General features: G+C 42.9%; 1 protein-coding gene across 1 annotated transcript in view; it reads left to right on the forward strand.

The window, feature by feature from the left end:
• KPNA3 (karyopherin subunit alpha 3) overlaps positions 1–19,365 on the forward strand; it is a 1,434,883-nt gene that overhangs the window by 928,743 nt on the left and 486,775 nt on the right. Inside the window, exon 15 of the mRNA XM_044072030.1 lies at positions 7,561–7,665. Coding sequence (XP_043927965.1) covers positions 7,561–7,665 — 105 coding nt within the window. The remainder of the gene's footprint in view (positions 1–7,560; positions 7,666–19,365) is intronic.

The raw sequence follows: 19,365 nt of genomic DNA on the forward strand, positions 1-19,365 counted from the left end.
TGTTCTGCATCATGTAATTGCGTCCTATTATGGGGGCTCCTGACATCCTGAGCAAGAAAAACTGATGTACTGATGACCTGATGTCATGGAAGAAATGACAACATCTGACACAGAAATCCCAAGACTCTGGTATTCAGGCCGACTGGAGGGCTACCTGCAGGCAGATAACCCAAATGTGATGACTGCAACAGTGAATACACTCTAACATCTACAATTATGGTAAATGGACACAAGTGTACATTTTCTTGAATCGTGGAAATATTCGTCATGATAAATATCTCGTTTCAGCTGCTCAGAGACTTCTGTTGAGACAAACCAGAACCACATTACCAATCAGTCAATTGTTGGTTCCATGCGTCAAGAGCAACAAGTCTGTGAAAACCAATCTGTTGAAGCATTTAACTCAGACGTCCTACTATGATAAAACCAGTAAACCACTGAATCCATTATGAGAAGTGGTAAGGATCCAAACGCCCAAAGGTTATGATCAGATTGGAATCGTGAAGGGTATTTGCCCAGAGCCTAGTACCACCCTATGAACCTATAAGGAAATTCACCCCTGGGATCACGTTAGTCGCCCTGCTAGACAGGGGTCCAGGGAAGTAAGTAGTGTGGGAAGAAATAGTCCGGGAAGTGTTATGGCTAGGCTTGTATAGGCCCTAGGGCTGATAGCCTAGTACCAACCTATGAACCAACCTATGAACCTATAAGAGCGTACATTGTGGAATCACAAGGAGCAGGGTTTAGGCTGAATCGGAAACATTTGAGACAAGTATCCGTGCCTGTACCACAGCACATATCCTGTCTGAAACACTCCATCTCATAGTGAGTTGTCTGGTGTTCCAGTTCCAGAAGAAGTTCCCGTTCCTGTGATGAATCCAGAACTTCCTGATAAAAGTTGTTCACCAAAGACTGTCCGTGTTTAAATTCAGTCCAGATCGTTATGTTACGAAATCCTGTTGCATCTCCAGACCATGTAACAGTTACACAGCAACTTGGGCATAAACATTGTGATGTTCTTCATCTCACATTGCTGCAGTCATAACCTGTGGGTAGTCCTCGGTCGGCCCGAATACCAAAGTGTTAGGCTGGCGTCGGTCATGGTCGCTCAGATCTGACGTCAGTACGCCGTGGTACTAAAGCGCATGACCACCATATCCTCAGTCTTTCTTGCCGCATGGTCCGAAGCAGAAGCAGCGTTTGCAAGTGCCGTTCGGCGTCCTGAAATTTTCGTATTCTGAGTTTCAGACCGAAGACCAAGTTGGGCTAAGCACCCCGTTGGGGAATATTTTTGTCTTTTCTTGCCTCAGTTAAATCCGGATGTCAGAAAAAGTGAATAATTGTATTTCTTGTGGGAAACGGATACCTCATAGGGATTACCACTCTCTCTGTATTCCTTGCTTGGGGCCTGAACACGACGTAGTCGGGTGCCGCTTTTGTGCTAGATTTAATAAGCGCACCATTAAACGCAGGTTAGATTGTGCTAGGCTTGTCTTCAGTAAGCGGTGTAACTACAATATGCCGTCGGATCCTCCGACGCCCGCTACCGCTAAGAAGCGTAAGGAAAAATCGTTAAAGTCCAAGCAGGATGAGTCGTCCGTTACGGACACCGGTTCTTTAGAAACTACGGTGGAATCTGTGGATCCAGCCGAGGTTTCAGCTGAGTCTCAGGGGGAACCTTTAATTTTGCAGGATGTGGCCTCTCAGGAGTCGGGTCAGGCTGAGGGGGCCTCTCAAGTCTCTGTAGTCCCTACTTTGCATAAGGTGGGTTAGGCCTTCTACTTCTGTCTCTAAGGCATCTTCCAAGGTCAGGCCTGGTTTGTCTTCCTCTGGTGTCAGCCCTAGTTCTGCGGGTTCTGTACCAAAAAAGCATATGCTGAAAATGGCAGAGGATTTGATTACCTTAATCAGGGGTTCTATGCCCCCACCAGATAAGAGGCCTAGGGTGGAGCCAGAGGTGGAAGGATCGGAGCATTCCTCAGATTACTCGGAGTCTCCGGCTGAAGACATTCAGGATTTTCCTCCTTATTCTGATTCAGATGCAGAGGATTCTAGTCCTTCTGCTTCCCCTCCAGAGGATTTTTCTTTTTCTGAAACCCTGCATTCCATGAGGGAGCATTTTAAGTGGGAAGGTCAGGATTTCTCAGATTCTCGAAAGAGACTTAGGGAATTTTTGTTCTTACCACAGCATAGGCCCTTGGCTATACCCCCTGTTTTGGATGTTGTTCAGGATGTTTTCTCTGAAGCTTCCCTTAATCCTGATTCTTTGCATCCTGCCCCGGTCAAGCCAGACAGGTATTACAGAGTGCCAGAGGCTCATAAATATTTGTATAGGAGCCCAAGAGCTGACCCGGAAACTATTAGCCAGGGACCTAAGGGTGTCAGGGCTTCTGTTGTAAAGAATCCAGTTCCTATGGATTAAGATTCTAGAGCTCTGGATAGGTGGGGTAAAAAAGTGTATACCTCTTCCACTCTAGCAATGAGGGCTTTGAATTGCCAGTTTCATATGCTGAAGTACCAGAATTTTCTCCTAAGTCAGTTAAAATCTAAGGTGGATGCTTTGGCAGAGGGCATAGAGTGTAAGGAATTGCAGGATTTAGTTCATGCCTCTGATCAGGTGGGTAAGCATTCTTTGCAGTGTGGTTTTGATGCTCTTCAGGCTTCTTCCAGGGTGGCTGCCACTGGGTCAGTTATTCGTAGGCACGCCTGGCTTAAGGATCAGAATTTGTCAGAGCATGTTAAAGCTCGAATTTTGGATGCCCCCCTTCAATCCGAAGTTCTGTTTGGTTCTCCTGTGGAGTCAGTTTTGAAGAAAATGGAAGACAAAGCTAAGTCTATGCAGACAGTTAAGGATTTTTTACAGGTGCAGCCCCCTAAGTTTAGCAGAAATTGGCCTACTAAGGGATGGGCTTATCCTTCTTCTGATTTACAGTCTAGGGGCAGATCTAGACGTGGTAGGGGCAGAGCTCATGCTCAGGGTTCTTTCAGGCCTAGGACGTGGAGTTCCCCTGCACAATCTTCAGGTGAGGGCAGGGGTCAGCATTTTCGTAAACAGACCCAATGACCTGTATCTCCGGCTGCCAGATCCCTCCTGTCTGGCAGCTCCTCTGGGAGGAAAGTTGGCATTTTTCAGGCAAAATTGGCTTTTTGTCACCCAGGACAAATGGGTGTTGGACATTATAAACCGAGGCTACAAGTTTTATTTTCACACCTTGCCTCCTTTCAAAGGTATGCCAGATGTTCCTCCTCAGCAAAAGTTGGAGGCTCACAAACAGATTTCTTTGCTTTTAAAAATGGGGGCTATCCAGGGGGTCCCTCCGTCAGAAGTGGGCCTAGGATTTTATTCTCGCCTGTTTTTGGTACCAAAGAAAGGAAACACTTGGAGGCCAATTCTGGACTTGTCTATTCTCAACACATACCTGGACTTTCCCAAATTCAAGATGTTAACTTTGCAACAGCTTCTGCCTCTGCTAGGCAAAGATCACTGGATGGTAACTCTGGATCTCAAAGAGGCTTATCTTCACATTCCTATCAGACCCAGCTGCAGGAGGTTCCTGCGTTTTCGGGCTGGCACTTTTCATTATCAGTTCTCTGCATTGCCCTTTGGCTTATCTACTGCGCCCAGGGTGTTCACAAAAGTCCTGGCTCCGGTGATAACCTTCTTAAGACTAAGGGGAATACAAATTTATCCTTATTTGGACGATTGCCTGATTCTTGCTCAAGACAAAGTCAAGTTACTTCACCATCTTCAGTATGTTATGACAGTGTTAAGGTGCCTAGGGTATTCTGTGAACGAAACAAAAGTCCAGTCTAGTACCCTCTCAGGACATGTGCTTTCTGGGTGTGAGACTGAACACAGCCTCTCAGATGGCGTTTTTGACCCCGGACAAACAAACAAATCTTGCCCTTTACTTCCAGCAATTATCTCTACGGTCCAGGCTGACTGCAAGGACAGTCCTTCAGGCCTTGGGGTTCATGGCATCTTGTATTCTGGTGCTTCCCAATGCCAAACTGCATATGAGGAAGCTACAATGGTATCTCAAAAGCGTATGGACTCACACTGCCACGATTTGGACACTGTCATTCAAGTAATACCTTGCATCCAAAGGGAATTCTTGTGGTGGGCTCAGGAATGTCACCTAAACAAGGGACTCTCTGTGACCCGACCAGAGGCGAGTCAGATTTTAACGACAGATGCCTCAGACATGGCTTGGGGAGCACACTTCAATGGGAAATGGGTTCAAGACACGTGGCCTCCCAGACTACAACATTTGCATATCAACATGAAGGAGATGTTAGCAGTCCAATTTGCCCTGATGGCCTTCAAGGATCTACTTCAACCAGGACAGGTGTTGATTCAAACAGACAACACAACAGTCATGTGGTACATCAACAAGCAAGGGGGAACCCATTCGTACCCTCTTTGCAGACAAGCTATGATTTTGTGGGAGACTGCTCTCAGTTTGCACCTCACTCTTCAGGCAACGTTTCTGCCGGGAGCACAGAACTCCTTAGCAGATGTTTTGAGCAGACAGATGGTGGATCCCCACGAGTGGAAATTGGATCCTCATGTATTTCAACAGTTGACGGTGGCTTGGGGAACTCCAGACATAGATCTGTTCGCTTCTCCACTAAATTTCCAACTGCCAAAGTTTTGCACAAAGCTGTTTCACCCAAAAGCTTGGAAAGTGGATGCTCTATCATTCAGTTGGAACAGCCTTCACATCTACGCCTTTCCTCCTCTGCCTCTTCTTCCCAAGGTGCTCTTGAAGGTCAGACAGGACAAGCCTTGCATGATTCTCATAGCTCCAGATTGGCCACGTCAGCACTGGTACCCTCTGCTGAGGAGTTTAGTACGGGAGCCTCCTTGGCCTTTGCCATCAGTTCCACACCTTTTGTCTCAGGCAAGCAATCATTTCCGCAATGTCAGGATCCAGTCCCTGCATCTTACAGCTTGGCATATTCTGTTTTAGACCCTGGGGGGGTCGCAGCTTCCTCAACAAGTTTTAAATGTCATTTTGGAGGCCAGACGGCCTAGTACCAGGAAAGTGTATGCTGATAAATGGAGGAGATTTTTTCTTTGGAGCAAAACAAAGAGCTTTGATGTTTCTGTGCCTAATTTGAATGTTTCACTTCAGTACCTTACAGAATTATTAGACAAGGGTTTGTCTTTCTCCTCTGTAAAAGTTCATGCTGCAGCCATTTCTGCTCACTATGACTGTGACCCACCTTTATTTTCTCACCCTTTGTTTAAGCAATTTCTTAGAGGGGCAGAAAACATAAGACCCCCACTTAGAGCTCCTACTCCTTCCTGGGATCTCAATTTTGTGTTGGAAAAGCTCACTTTACCTCCTTTTGAACCTGCAGCTACTACAGAGTTGAAGTTTTTGTCTTGGAAGACTGCTTTTTTGTTGGCCATTACGTCTGCTAGAAGGGTATCTGAATTACAGGCTCTAATGGCAGTTGAACCCTTCTTGATATTTCATAAGGATAGGGTCTCCCTGCGTACTAACCCTACTTTTATGCCTAAGGTTGTTTCTAATGTGGCATTAAACCAGTCTATTCATTTGCCTACATTTTATGCTGATCCCCAAAATAAAGGGGAAAAAATTTTGCATTCTTTGGATATTCACAGGCAGTTACGTTATTATTTGAGCAGAACCAAAGGGTTCAGGCAGTCTCAACAGTTTATTTCTTTTGCTTTGGGTTCTCAGGGGAAACCTGTTTCAAAACAGACTATTTCTAAGTGGATTGGCCATTGTATTGCTTTTTGTTATTCTCATCATGGTAAGGAGGTTCCAGCTGGAATCAGACCTCATTCCACTAGGGCGACTGCCACTTCTACTGCTTTTTTAAGGGGAGTAGCTACTAAAGATATTTTGGAGGCAGCTACTTGGAGTTCAGTGCACACTTTTTCTAAACATTACCATCTTCCTCTTTATTCCAAATCTAGGGCTGGGTTTGCCACTGCAGTTTTACAGGTCATGCTAGCAGCTCCCAATGCTTTAGGATTTTGCCAACCTCCCTTTACCTTTGCTTTGGGATTCTACCCACAGGTTATGACTGCAGCAATGTGAGATGAAGAACATAGTACAGTTTTGTACCTACCATAAATGTAGATGTTCGAAGATCCACATTGCTGCAGTCCAATTTACCCTCCCTCCTTCCCCTCTGTAGTTTGGGGTGGTTGTGTGGTATGTGGTGTAAATTTTGTTTCTACATGGGTGTTTTTCCATTTTTGGCTATGGCCTTTCTTTTTAGGGCCTTCTGACATCTGGGGCAAGAAAGACTGAGGATATGGCGTCGGTCATGCGCTTTAGTACCACGGCGTACTGACGTCAGATCTGAGCGACCATGACCGACGCAAGCCTAACACTTTGGTATTCGGGCCGACAGAGGACAGCGGACTACCCACAGGTTATGACTGCAGCAATGTGGATCTTCGAACATCTACATTTATGGTAGGTACAAAACTGTACTTTTTTCTGTAATAATGCATGTCTAACCCTGATGTCATTTTTTACTAAGGGCGGTCTTAAGAGGGGGGGGGGGGTGTAGATCCGTGTGTGTGTGTATGTATCTTTAAGAAACTATCCAAGGGCTTGCATAAGTGTGTGTGTGTATCTTTAAGAAACTATCCAAGGGCTTGCATAAGTGTATAAATACTGAGCACATGCGAGCCTGACTTCATTTTGTAGCAAGCTGTTGATGTAAGCATGTATGTATGTAAGGTCTGTCTGTTAACCAGTTTGTTTATATTTTATGATGCTGATATCCATCCTGATGTTTCTATGTATTAAAGCATCTAAATTAAATACACCCTGCTTGCTTGTCATCTATGTTAGAGAGGAACGCGCAACATGAAAGTGTATAAGTGAAGACTGGTCCCTCTTTCATTTGCATAGTTGTCTCTGCTATATCCCTCGGCTAGTCTGTTCAGCTTAATTTTGCACATTCTGGATGCCTGTAAGTAACACAGCAGTACACCAGATGAACATTCCTTTAGGGAACTGGAACTACTGTTTGTCCCATTCAGGATGAGAATGAAAGAATGGAAGGCCTGTTGGCCAAACTTTAACAGGATTGGCAGACTGTATTGTATTCTGTTATGGAGCGTGTGGTAAACCCCTGCAGTTCGTTGTCAGAGCATACTTTGCTAAAACCAAAGCAGGTTCAGCAGCATATTTTATAAAGCCATCTGTCCAAGATATCTTGGAAGCTACGTCATGTACTACTGTTTGCACTTTTGTCAAGTGATGCAAGTTATAAATGTCTACAGATAGGAGATGTTTTTGCACAGCTCTCTTACAGGAGGAGGGTAAAGGGATAGCTTTGGGGAGTCATTTGGACCAAGAGTAATGTGAAGGTGAGTAAATTAGACTAAGATTTGTTAATTTGTCCTCAAAGATCTACTATTCTAGTAAAGATCTTGCACAACTGTGCTTTATAACTGTTGTGTGATTTTTTTCTGTGGTTCATGACCGAATGTTTTCTGTTTCATACTTAAGATGCTTTTGTTGTTTTCTTTGCCACACTTACACCCAGTTCCTTGTCTCATAGGAAGCAGTTTGGTTCCTTTCAAACATCACCGCAGGAAATCAACAGCAAGTTCAAGCAGTAATAGATGCAGGTTTAATTCCCATGATCATCAATCAGTTAGCAAAGGTGAGCTTCCAGTTATATTAGAAGTCTAACTTGGTGCAAGTTACAGCTGTTTATGGGATTTTAATGCGAAGTGTAATTTCATTTGCATACTTGCAACTATTGTGCTTTTGATGCTATAGAACAGGATGTAGTCCTTTATGCATTTTCGGAGAAGAAATATTTTCTAATTTCTAAACAAGTGTTAATTATCACTTTAAATTGATGTCTGCAAGAATGAATTGTTTAAAAAGATCTTTTTAAAGCATTTTGTTCAGAAACCGTAATAGTGACTAGAAAGAAATTTGCAGTTACTTTTGAGTCCTAGTCAGTCTAGGGATGTTGTAGCTTAAATTCCAAAAATGCTTTATCATGTTATTAGCTTTCCTCTACACTCCTTTACCACATAATTTAAATGTTTTCTTCTGACTCCTGGTTACTGTAATTTACCGTATGTCAGGTCTCCTTTCAGCTGAAGGAGTGTAATAAGACACTACTCTTTCAGTAGTAGGACTAACACCCAAGATCCTATAGAAGAGGTATTATCACCATTTGTATTCAGGGGACTCTGGTGCTCACTCTGCATTTGTACAAGTGTGTGTGTACTCGTAGGAATGTACTAGGTGACCAGTCGAGATACGACGCTTGATAGACTGGATAGAGAATTTGAAGTCTGTTACCGATGTCCTTCATGGATGCATCTGCAGTCCTAACAAATGGGTTGTCCTGTCCTCAGGCAGCCCTTCGGTCGGCCGGATTCCAAAGTCTGGTCCTGGCCTCGGCTGATGTCGCACTTCACCCGACGTCATAGCTGCAGTTCTTCAGGTATAAAGGCATCAGCCAACGCCATTTTCCTCAGTCTTTCTTGCCACGTGGCGCCCGAAGCAGAAGCTGTTCGCAAGTGCCGGTCGGTCAGAACCAGAGATTACTACTACCGAAGACTTCTAAAAAGCTAAGTACCCCGTTGGGGACTCTTTCTTGCCTCAGCCGATGTCAGAAAAAGTGAATAACTGTTTAACTTGTGGGAAACAAATACCTCATAAAGATTTCCACTCTTACTGCCTACCTTGTTTAGGCCCAGACCACGACGTAGCAGCTTGTCTAACCTGTGCTTCTTTCAACCGACGGACACTTAGACGTCGGTCGGAATTTGCTGAGGAGTTTTTCGGCTCCGCTTTTGCTTATATCATGCCGTCGGAGACTCCGACTTCGCAATTTACTAAAAAGCGCAAGGAAAAGGACCGACACTCGCGGTCCGCGATTTCAGCCGAAACCACGGTTAAGTCGACCGCGAGTGTCTCTGTTTCGGCTGAAGCCGAGTCCACGGTCCTGCCTTTGGCCGAAAGCTTGCCTCCTACCGAGGCCTCATCCAGCATGGCAGAATCTGCTACTGAAATCCCACCTGCTCCTACAGGAACCCAGGATTTATCTGATACTATTCCTTTAGATATATCTACTCCTGCACGTGGAGCTGCTAGGCCCCCAGCTTCCATGTCGATTAAGGCTTTTGCCAGGGCTAAAGCAGCAAAATCTACCAAGAGTGTGCCTGCTAAGACCCCCTCTCACAGGCCTAGCTCTAGTACTCAAATGCTTAGTCTAGCAGAGGATCTTATTTCCTTGATCCGGGGATCCCAACCTCACTCTGATAGGGCCTCTCACCCACCTCCAGAGAAGAGGCCTAGAGCAGAGCCCCCTGAGCCAGTTTCTACAGATTACTCCTCTGATGATTCAGAACATACAGACCCTCCAGAGGGCCCTTATTCGCCTTATGAGGACTCTGATGCAGAAGACTCCATTCCTTCTGCCTCTCCTCCTGAGGAATTTTCTTTTGGGGAAACCTTGCATGCTACGAGGGAACAATTTCAATGGCAGGGCCAGGATTTCTCAGACTCTAGGAAAAGGCTTAGGACCTTTTTGCATTTGCCACAGCATAGGCCTTTAGCCATTCCTCCAGTTCTTACTGTTGTGGATGATGCATTTAATGATGCTTGTTCTGCTCCTGATTCACTTCCTCCGGCCCCTGCTAAGCCCGACAGGTACTACAGGGTTCCGGACACACATTATCATTTGTATAAGGCTCCTTTTGCAGATCCTGAAACTATTTCACAGGGACCCAAGGCAGTAGCAGCTACCTCTGCAAAAAACCCCCTCCCCTCTGAAAGGGAATCCAGGGCCTTAGAGAGATGGGGTAAAAAAGTTTACACTTCTGCTACTCTTTCAGCTAGGGCCTTAAACTGTCAATTCCACATGATTCAGTATCAGGAATTTGTTAGACCGGTTAACTAAAAAACTGTCCTCGCCTGAACCATTAGACAAAAAATCTCTTGAGGAAATGGTACATAACATTCAGCAGGTCAGTAATCATTCCTTAAAATGCGGCTATGATGCACTGGAGGCTTCCTTTAGATCAGCTATGACTGGTACAGTGATCAGAAGGCATGCATGGTTAAAAGAGCAGTTCTTACCAGACCATGTTAAATCAAAGCTTCTAGATGCTCCCATGGATAAGCTCAATTTGTTTGGCTCCCCTGCACAGCAGGTGCTGAAGAAGGTGGAAGAGAAAGCAAAATCTGTACAGACAGTCAAGGATTTCTTACAGGTCCAGCCTCCAAGGTTTAGTAGGAACTGGCCTTCCAAGAATTGGTCCTTTCCAGACACCAGAACACAGAGAGGCAGGAATAGGCGCCCAAGAGGCAGGGGCAATCCAGAGGTGCCTACAGGGGCGTCAGTGGCAGCCCAACAACCAGCGAAGTACTGCCACAGATCCAGCCACTACCACTTCCACAGGACAATCACAGTGACTTGGCTCTGAGACCGCCTACCAGGGAACAACTAGAAGCACCCTTGGGCGGAAAACTAGCCTTATTTTCGGAAAACTGGCATCACATCACAGGAGACAAATGGATTTTACAGACAATAGACCAAGGTTACAGGTTTCGCTTCCATACTCTGCCAAGGAAGAGAGGAATGCCAAACCTACCTCCAAATCAAAAGAAAAAAGCTCTAGAACAAATAGACCACTTGATAAGGTTGAGAGCTATAGAAAAGGTACCGTCTATGGAACAAGGGCAAGGATTTTACTCCAGACTTTTCCTGGTGCCAAGAAAAGAAAACCAATGGAGACCTATTCTCGACCTGTCCGCTCTAAACACATATCTCATTGTACCAAAATTCAAGATGCTGACCCTACAGCAGCTCCTTCCCATGCTGGGCAAGGAGTCTTGGCTGGTAACTCTAGATCTCAAGGAGGCATACCTGCACGTCCCCATTCGACCAAATTGCAGAAGATACCTCAGATTTCTTGCAGGATCAGAGCATTATCAATTCTCAGCATTGCCTTTTGGCTTATCTACTGCGCCCAGAGTATTCACGAAATGCCTGGCTTCAGTAATTGCTTATTGCAGGCTTCAGGGGATTTAAATTTACCCTTACCTGGACGACTGCCTATTACAAGCGGACAACAAAAACAAATTAGAAAAAGATTTGAAAAAGGTCATTCATCTACTACAAGCCTTGGGGTACACAGTCAATATAAAAAAGTCAAGACTGATACCATCCCAGACAATAATTTTCTTGGGTGCAGAACTGGACACTTCAAATCAAATGGCATCCCTCACAGCAGAAAAACAGAGGCATCTTCCCCTCTATTTCATGGCATTAACGCAGAACCAGCTAACAGCAAGGAAAGTCCTGCAAGCCCTGGGTTACGTGGCATCCTGCATAATATTGATTCCACATGCCAGACTACATATGAGGAAGTTGCAATGGTACCTAAGGAATTTATGGTCTCAGCACAAGCACAGCCTAGAAACCCAGATTCCAATAATTCCATGCCTGAAGCAAGAATTCCAATGGTGGGCCCAGGCCTGTCAATTGAACAAAGGATTGCCCTTCCACAGCCCTCAACCAAGCCAGACTATCACCACGGACGCCTCAGACACCTCGGTTGGGGGGCACACACATGCTGGACAAGTGCATACAAGGCCTATGGACTCAAGAGCAACTGAACCTGCACATAAATCAAAAGGAGATGCTGGCAGTAAAACTGGCAATCCAGACATTCAGACCGTTTCTTCAACAGGGCCAATTGCTGATAAGGACGGACAACACCACAGTTATGTGGTACATCAACAAACAGGGAGGCACACATTCATACCCTCTATGCCGGATGGCAATGGACCTCTGGAATGTGGCCCTGAGCTACAACATTCAGCTACAGGCAATATTTGTACCAGGAAAAAAATATATACTAGCAGACATCCTAAGCAGAACTACCACGGATGCCCACGAATGGATGCTGCATCCAGACATCTTCAAATCCATTGCAAGGAAATGGGGGCTACCAGAAATAGACTTATTCGCATCCCCACACAACCACCAATTGAAAAAATTCTGCACAAGGGCATACCACCCACTTGCTTGGAAGGTGGACTCCCTCTCTTTCAGTTGGAAAAACCTGACAGCATATGCATTCCCACCTCTTCCTTTGATACACAAGGTGCTACTGAAGATCAAAGAAGACCAGCCAAGGATCATCCTGATAGCTCCAGACTGGCCGAGGCAGCATTGGTACCCATTACTGAGGAGTATGTCTCGGGAATAAATATGGCCTCTATCCCTGGTTCCCTTACTGCTAACACAGAACAACTTCAAAACCCTGCATCCAAACCTAAAAACGCTGCAGCTAGCTGCCTGGAACATTGCATAAGACACAATAACCCAGATTTATCTCAAAGGGTTAAGGACATTATCTTGGAGGCTCGCAGACCCTCAACAAGGAAAACTTATTCAGCAAAATGGAAAAGATATCTCATTTGGAGTGCAGCAAAAGGAGAAAATGTGTCACTGGTAAACATAGCTAACATCCTGGAATACTTGGCAGAACTTTTCCACAATGGCCTGTCCTATTCTTCCATTAAGATTCATGCATCAGCCATTTCGGCAGACTACAACATGGATCCTCCAGTCTTCTCACATCCTCTACTCAGGCAGTTTCTGAGAGGAATTAAAAATGTAAAACCACCAAGGAAGCCACCATTGCCAGCTTGGGACTTGAACTTTGTACTAGAAAAAATGACACTGCCTCCTTTTGAACCAGCAGCAACAGCAGAATTACAGTATTTATCATGGGAAAACTGCTTTCCTGCTTGCACTCACTTCAGCAAGAAGGGTTTCTGAATTACAGGCATTAATGGCAGTACAACCCTTCCTTATCTTCCATCAAGATAGTGTCCTTGAGAACTAATCCTACTTTTATGCCAAAGGTGGTCTCCAGGGTATCTTTAAACCAAGCTATCCACCTGCCTACATTCTTCCCCAACCCACAGAACAAGTGAGAAAGGCTACTACATACCTTGGATGTACATAGACAATTGCGCTACTACCTGGACAGAACCAAGAACAATAGAAAAACTGACCAGTTATTGGTAGCATATGCAACAGGAATGGAAGGAAAAGCAATTTCAAAACAGACAATCTCTAAGTGGATAGGAAATTGCATTAGATTTTGTTACTCTTACCATGGGAAGACAGCTACAAGAAACATCAGACCTCATTCCACAAGGGCTACAGCCACTACTACAGCTTTTCTACGAGGAGTGGCAACCAAAGACATTTTAGAGGCTGCTACTTGGAGCTCCGTGCATACATTTGCCAAGCATTATAATCTACCCTTATACTCCAGATCCCGAGCAGGTTTTGCCACTGCTGTTTTGCAAGGGATCTTAGCTACACCATAATCTTATTACTACCTCCTCCCCCAGTTTGGCTATGGTATTCTACCCATTTGTTAGGACTGCAGATGCATCCATGAAGGACATAGTACAGTTTTGTACCTACCATAAATGTAGATGTCCGAAGGGTATGCATCTGCAGTCAGGATTACCCTCCCTCCTTCCCCTCTGTGGTACTCCTAGGGTATTTGCCCATCTTCTAGCTAGCTGGGGGAATCTATTATGGTGTATTTGTTTGTATATATGTACATACATGTTTATTTCTTAGTTGCTGTCTGTTATTTGGAAACTTTACTTTTATCCAAATTTAGCCTTCCTAGAGGGCACCTGGCATCTGGGGCAAGAAACACTGAGGAAAATGGCGTCGGCTGATGCCTTTATACCCGAAGAACTGCAGCTATGACGTCGGGTGAAGTGCAACATCAGCCGAGGCCAGGACCAGACTTTGGAATCCGGCCGACCGAAGGGCTGCCTGAGGACAGGACAACCCATTTGTTAGGACTGCAGATGCATACCCTTCAGACATCTACATTTATGGTAGGTACAAAACTGTACTTTACCTTGAAAGTGGCAAGTGTGTGCTACTCTGTGTGCCATGGGAGTGGAAGTTTGTGGGAGATTCGTTCCAGAGGCGGTGGTTGTGTGTCAGTGTGTGCTTAATATCATGGGAGCCTGGTAGTACTGACCCTCCTTTTAATGGCTATTTGCAGTTGGTAATACTTGTTTTTCTCTTCCAAAGCAACATAAAGCTCTCTAGTTTTTATAGCACTTGGGGGCCCTGCACAGTGGTGTCTTGTTCTGGAGTAAAAGGTTTGCCTACCATTGCTTTCTAGCTTAATTCCTGTCTGTTTGTTCAGATTTCAGTTCTTGTGTTCATTTTAGGAATCTTATGCTTTAAGACCTAAAGTCTTAGTGTTCTAGTGGTTAGCAGATCACTAGCCAGATGTGCTCTGGTATTTTCCTGTAAGGAAGGAGTATAATATGGAGAACCGCAGTCACCATTACTTCATTCTTGCTGCTCAGAGGTGAGTCAAGTTTAGAGGCTTTTCTCTGTACTGGAAGGATGGCAGCAGTAGAGGACTGCCAGTGGACTGATTGGCTAAGGGACTGTTCACACAGTAACAGCTCACATGAACTAGAACCTGGGGTGAAGTTAAAGGATAGGGCTGTATATCTGCCATAACCTCAACATACGTTTGCTGAAATGGTAACTTCCTCACCTTCACCACTTGAGCTCTTACCCAAGTAGTAAGCAGTTGTCCTCACACTAGCCATCATCCAACTATATAGTAGATTTGTTAGTGTCATTAAAACCCTTGTCTGCTGGCAAAGGCACCCTGTAGGTTGAGCAGCTTCTTTTCACACCTTGTGCATTGTTCGTGGTCCACTTTCCCAAGTAAGGTTTTGAGTGGCTACCCACTTTTCCATGTGTTAGCTGGTTGTCCTCAAGACACTGAGTTGGGAAGACTTTTAAGATGACTGCACACTGGTCGACAGGTTAACTTCTGCTCTCAGAGTGTCAAAAAAGAAACTGAGAGATAAGGGCCAGAAGCTGTGCCACTTTTAGTAAATTCAATTACCGGCCTGGATGGCAGCAGTGAAATTGAGATCCTGAAAGAAAACCAACTAGAAAAGGTGAAGATAAAACACTTACTGGGCAGTATCTTGCAGCTGTTCAGCAAAAAGTTGTTCAGGCCTCAGCTTTAGTACAAGACATGGCCTCCAGTGTTCTAGAGAAAAAAATAAATCAAATATACTCTGAGCTGATTTAAAGTAAATGAAACTCTGAAAAATAAATCAAATATATTTGGAGCTGAGTTAAAGTAAATGAAACTCTGAAGGAGTATATCAACTCAAATAACAGAAGGCTGGGAAAAAAATGTAGAATCTTTAAACAGATTTTCGGATGAACTGATAAAACTGCAAAACGTCAGAGGCTGAAATGAAAAGGCTTGCTGAGAATGAGACTGTTCAAGAAGAGACTTTTCAAAAATGGTAGAATTATAGGACAGAGCACACAGGGAAAACCTGAGATTTTCTGCTGTACCAGAGAAACTGAAAGGAACAGACTGTTAATTTTATGAAGGTGCAGATAAGCAACTGGACTGGTGTTCCGCAGCAGGAGTAGTTAATGGAAAGGCACATCATGTGTATGCTCCAATATTAGCTGTGGGAAATCAGCCAATACTTCTAACAGTAAAGATGTAATCCTACCAGCAGAAAGAGTTGATCCTGAAAAAACCTCGGCAGAAGTGGAGACAGTAAAGTGTTTGGAAAATGATTATTCACTTGTACACCAGGCAGAAGGAAAGCAAGTTTATCTCAGCAAAGTGTGTCAAGAGGCAGGTGTGATATTCAAGCTGCTGTTTTTACTGGAGTATTTCATTTTTGATGCAAAACAGGCTAAGGAGTAAATACAAAAGTTTGTTCAAAAAAGTAAGCCATTAAGCAAAAGCTGTCTGTGCTTCTTGTTCATCTGAAAATAAAGCTTGTAGAGAGACTTTGCTAATGAAGTCTTCTCCAGTATTCCATAGAAAAATGTGAGACAAAGTCTGGAGTTGGGAGATGTAAATGAACAGTAAGAAGACCAACAGTGCAGAAATTTGAGAGTAAATGTGAGATGCAAAGCATCTGTCGTATTTGTAAAATTTGGCTGTACAAGAAAGAGGAACGAATAGACTTTTGCTGACTTGTTAAACTTGTGGGAGACCGAACAGCTTTTGCCCCACTTAATGTCATTAATGTTTGGAAGAACATTAAGGGGAAAGTACAAGGAGGGAAAAGGGTAACGCAAGTAAAATTATTTTTATTAGTATTTCTAGTAGTTTATATTGTGTTGTATAGTATTTTCAACTATTGTGTGTGTGTGTGTGTGTGTGTGTGTATATATATATATATATATATATATATATATATATATATATATATATATATATAAAGAATACTAAACAGATGCCTTTTTAGTATTAAGAAACAGGCATTAAAATGCAGAGGAAAAAAGCGGCTGGGCAAAAAAGCATGTTTAATAGGCTGTAATCATGGGTTGTTGAGGTGGGGAATGTGGTGTAAAAGTACACGTATATGTAGAACTGATATGTTTTCACTTTTTGCATAGGTGAATGGATTTAAGACTCTTGGCTTAAACTATTAACCAGTTTTAAGTAGAAACAAATAAGAGAAACACTGAATGTAATAATTCTCATCATGACTTTTATAAGCCTGCGGATGAGGGCTAGATTTTATGTTCCTGTTGAGACAAGTTGATTATAAGCCAGTAAAAAGAGCACTGGTTTCTTTGCTAAAAGTTAATGTTTTCTGAAAGCATGCACGTCATTTTTCACATCTGGGATTGGAATAAACGTAAAACAAGAAAAGACAGGAGTGAGCACAGGCAGTAATGTGCTTCTAAGCATGGCTGACCTTAACATTAGGTCAGATAATGCCCGTGTGTAGGTGTCTGAGACAATTGTTCCTGTTAGGAGGGTTAAACTTAATTTTTTGAAGATGTACACTTGTGTGTGTTTGTATTAATTTAACAGTTTGTGGTGGTCTGGATATGCGTCTTGATGGTTTTCATTAAAACAAAGTCTTGTAAAATATGACAAGGTTTAAATGGAGACGAAAATAATCTGTATAAGAGATCAACATGTCAGACCTTAGAGAGTCCATTTATTACAAAATCTGGAAATAGACCTCAAAAAAAGCTGTCATAATAGGTGTGAATAATCTCATCATAATGGTGACATTTTCCATATTTTGGAATGTGAATGGTTTCAAGGTTGTATACAAAAAGGAAAGAGTATTGAATTAAGAAATGCAGAGTGCAAGTAGCAATGCTGCAAGAGACATGTTAGGAAACGACTGGACATATGAATTTGATAAAGAAAGGATTTCAGGATGGATATTCAACATAATGTCAAGATCAAAAGAAAATGGGTACTTATACTAATTGCTAGAGGAGCTCCAGTAGTGATGGGGAGAGGGAGATGATGGTAGATTTGTGATAATAAGGGGCTATTGTCAAGGGAGGAGGATCATGGTGACATGTATTTATATTCCACCTAAAACTGTTAATAAGCTTAAATTTGAGAAATCAGCTTTCAACAGGGAATATTCCGTACAAGTGCTGACTGGAATTTGATTTGCAAAAGCTTGGATGTATCGGGGGGGGGAGCAAGTTGGAAAATAAGAAAAAAGGGTATATTTTTAAAGGAATTTCTGAAAATATTTGGTATGGAAGGTATGGATTAAGTAGTAGGAACTCTTGAGAATTTGTATATTCCCCAAGGTACAGTAATTGGACTAGACAGAAATTATTATTCACAGGAGCACATGCATTTAATTAAGCTTTGACACACATCCAGTAACTATTGTAGGACGTATGCCAATAATAAGATAAAAATGAATGGTAATGAAGAAAAATTTACACTGGCACTTCTCTACTTATCTGATAAAAACAGAGGAATTTAAGGACGGGCAGTGGAAATTATTCAAGTGCTCTTTGGGAAGATAGAAAGTTCTTTAGACGTTATAGCTAGTAAATGGGATAAAATGAAAGAGGAGTTTAAAAACAGAGTAGAAATAAAAGAAAAATATATGGTTAAGAAGTAACAGGAAATATTTAAAGGGGCTGACAAAGATTAAAGCATTGCAGAATATAAGGGGAAGTCTTCCAGATAAAGAAGAGGCACAACTGCAGAGTTGTAAAGAGAAAAAATAAGGAAGTATCTGGATAATATGCATGAGTTTAGAAACATTGCTGTTAGCAACTGTTTTTTATGATCATTTCAGAGCATGAAAACTGTAAGCACAATGATTTCGGCAACAGAAAGTAGAAACGGTTGTTGCCAAACTTAGGGAGCCTATAACAAGAAAAATAACCAGAGGTCCTGTAGAGGTATAACAAGATTTCTGAGATTTTATGAAGCTTGTATAGAGCAGAGGGCTGTGGATATCAAGAAAAAGCACAAATGGCAGTAATTATGGAAGATTTAAATATGCCAAAGGTTAGAGGTAGATGAGGCTCAATAATTAACAGCGAAGATAGGATATGCAGGAAATTCTATAGGAATAGATTATACTCCTGTGGACATTTGGAAGCTAGGAGGGAGGAAACTGCTAAAGATCTGGAAGGTTTTGTTTAACTGTAATTTAAAAGGAGGGGAAGCACCAACATCGGGGGGGGGGTGGTGTCTGTAATACCTAAAGATGAGTAAAACCCATCAGATCTAGCTTCATATAGGCCCATTTACATTTAAACTATGATTGTAAAGTGTTTTTCTATATCATCTAAAAGAATGGCAAAGGTGTTGCCAAACTAGATATGGATCAGTGTGATTTTGAGGAGGGGAGGTAAACATTTGACAACATTAATAGAACAATGATGATCCAGAGGGAAGCAGAATTTAAGGAAATGCTGCTGTCGGTGGGTCTTGACATAGAGAGAGCATTTGGCAGAGTAAGCTGGGATTTTGAGTAGGGCAATGGAAGCATTTGCATTCCCTTGCACAATAATAAGGTTAGTTAGAGGAATATGAGGGATTAAAGACAAAAATCAAAGAGCAAGGATTCCCTGTGATAAGTTGTCTGAACAATGGAACCAGGCTGGTTGTCCCCCTCTTTCCTCTTTGTGCGTTATAATTAGAACCATTGGCAAAGAAAATAAGGGAATCAAATTCAAGGATGTAATTGGTATGGTAATGTACAAAAGATGGCTTTATTTGCAAGACTATATTTTGTACTTCTTAAAACCAGAAAGACATCAGTGTTGTAGAACATTTCAGGTTTTTGGGGGATATAAAAGTAATGAAGATAAAGGCCGTAGCTATTAACAGTATGCCCACACGTGAATTGGTTCAGCACGTCCCAGATGTATGGGGGACGTGATATGTAGTATTTAGGAGTATGGGTTAAAAAGGATACTGTGGCAATAAGGATGTGTGGGAAGAGACTAAACAAAAGATAATACAAAAAAAAGAAACTTGAAGCTCTT

Source organism: Protopterus annectens, chromosome 5.part0 (assembly GCF_019279795.1).
Source record: "Protopterus annectens isolate FY-2018-M chromosome 5.part0, PAN1.0, whole genome shotgun sequence".
In the NCBI taxonomy this organism is placed as follows: domain Eukaryota; kingdom Metazoa; phylum Chordata; order Ceratodontiformes; family Protopteridae; genus Protopterus; species Protopterus annectens.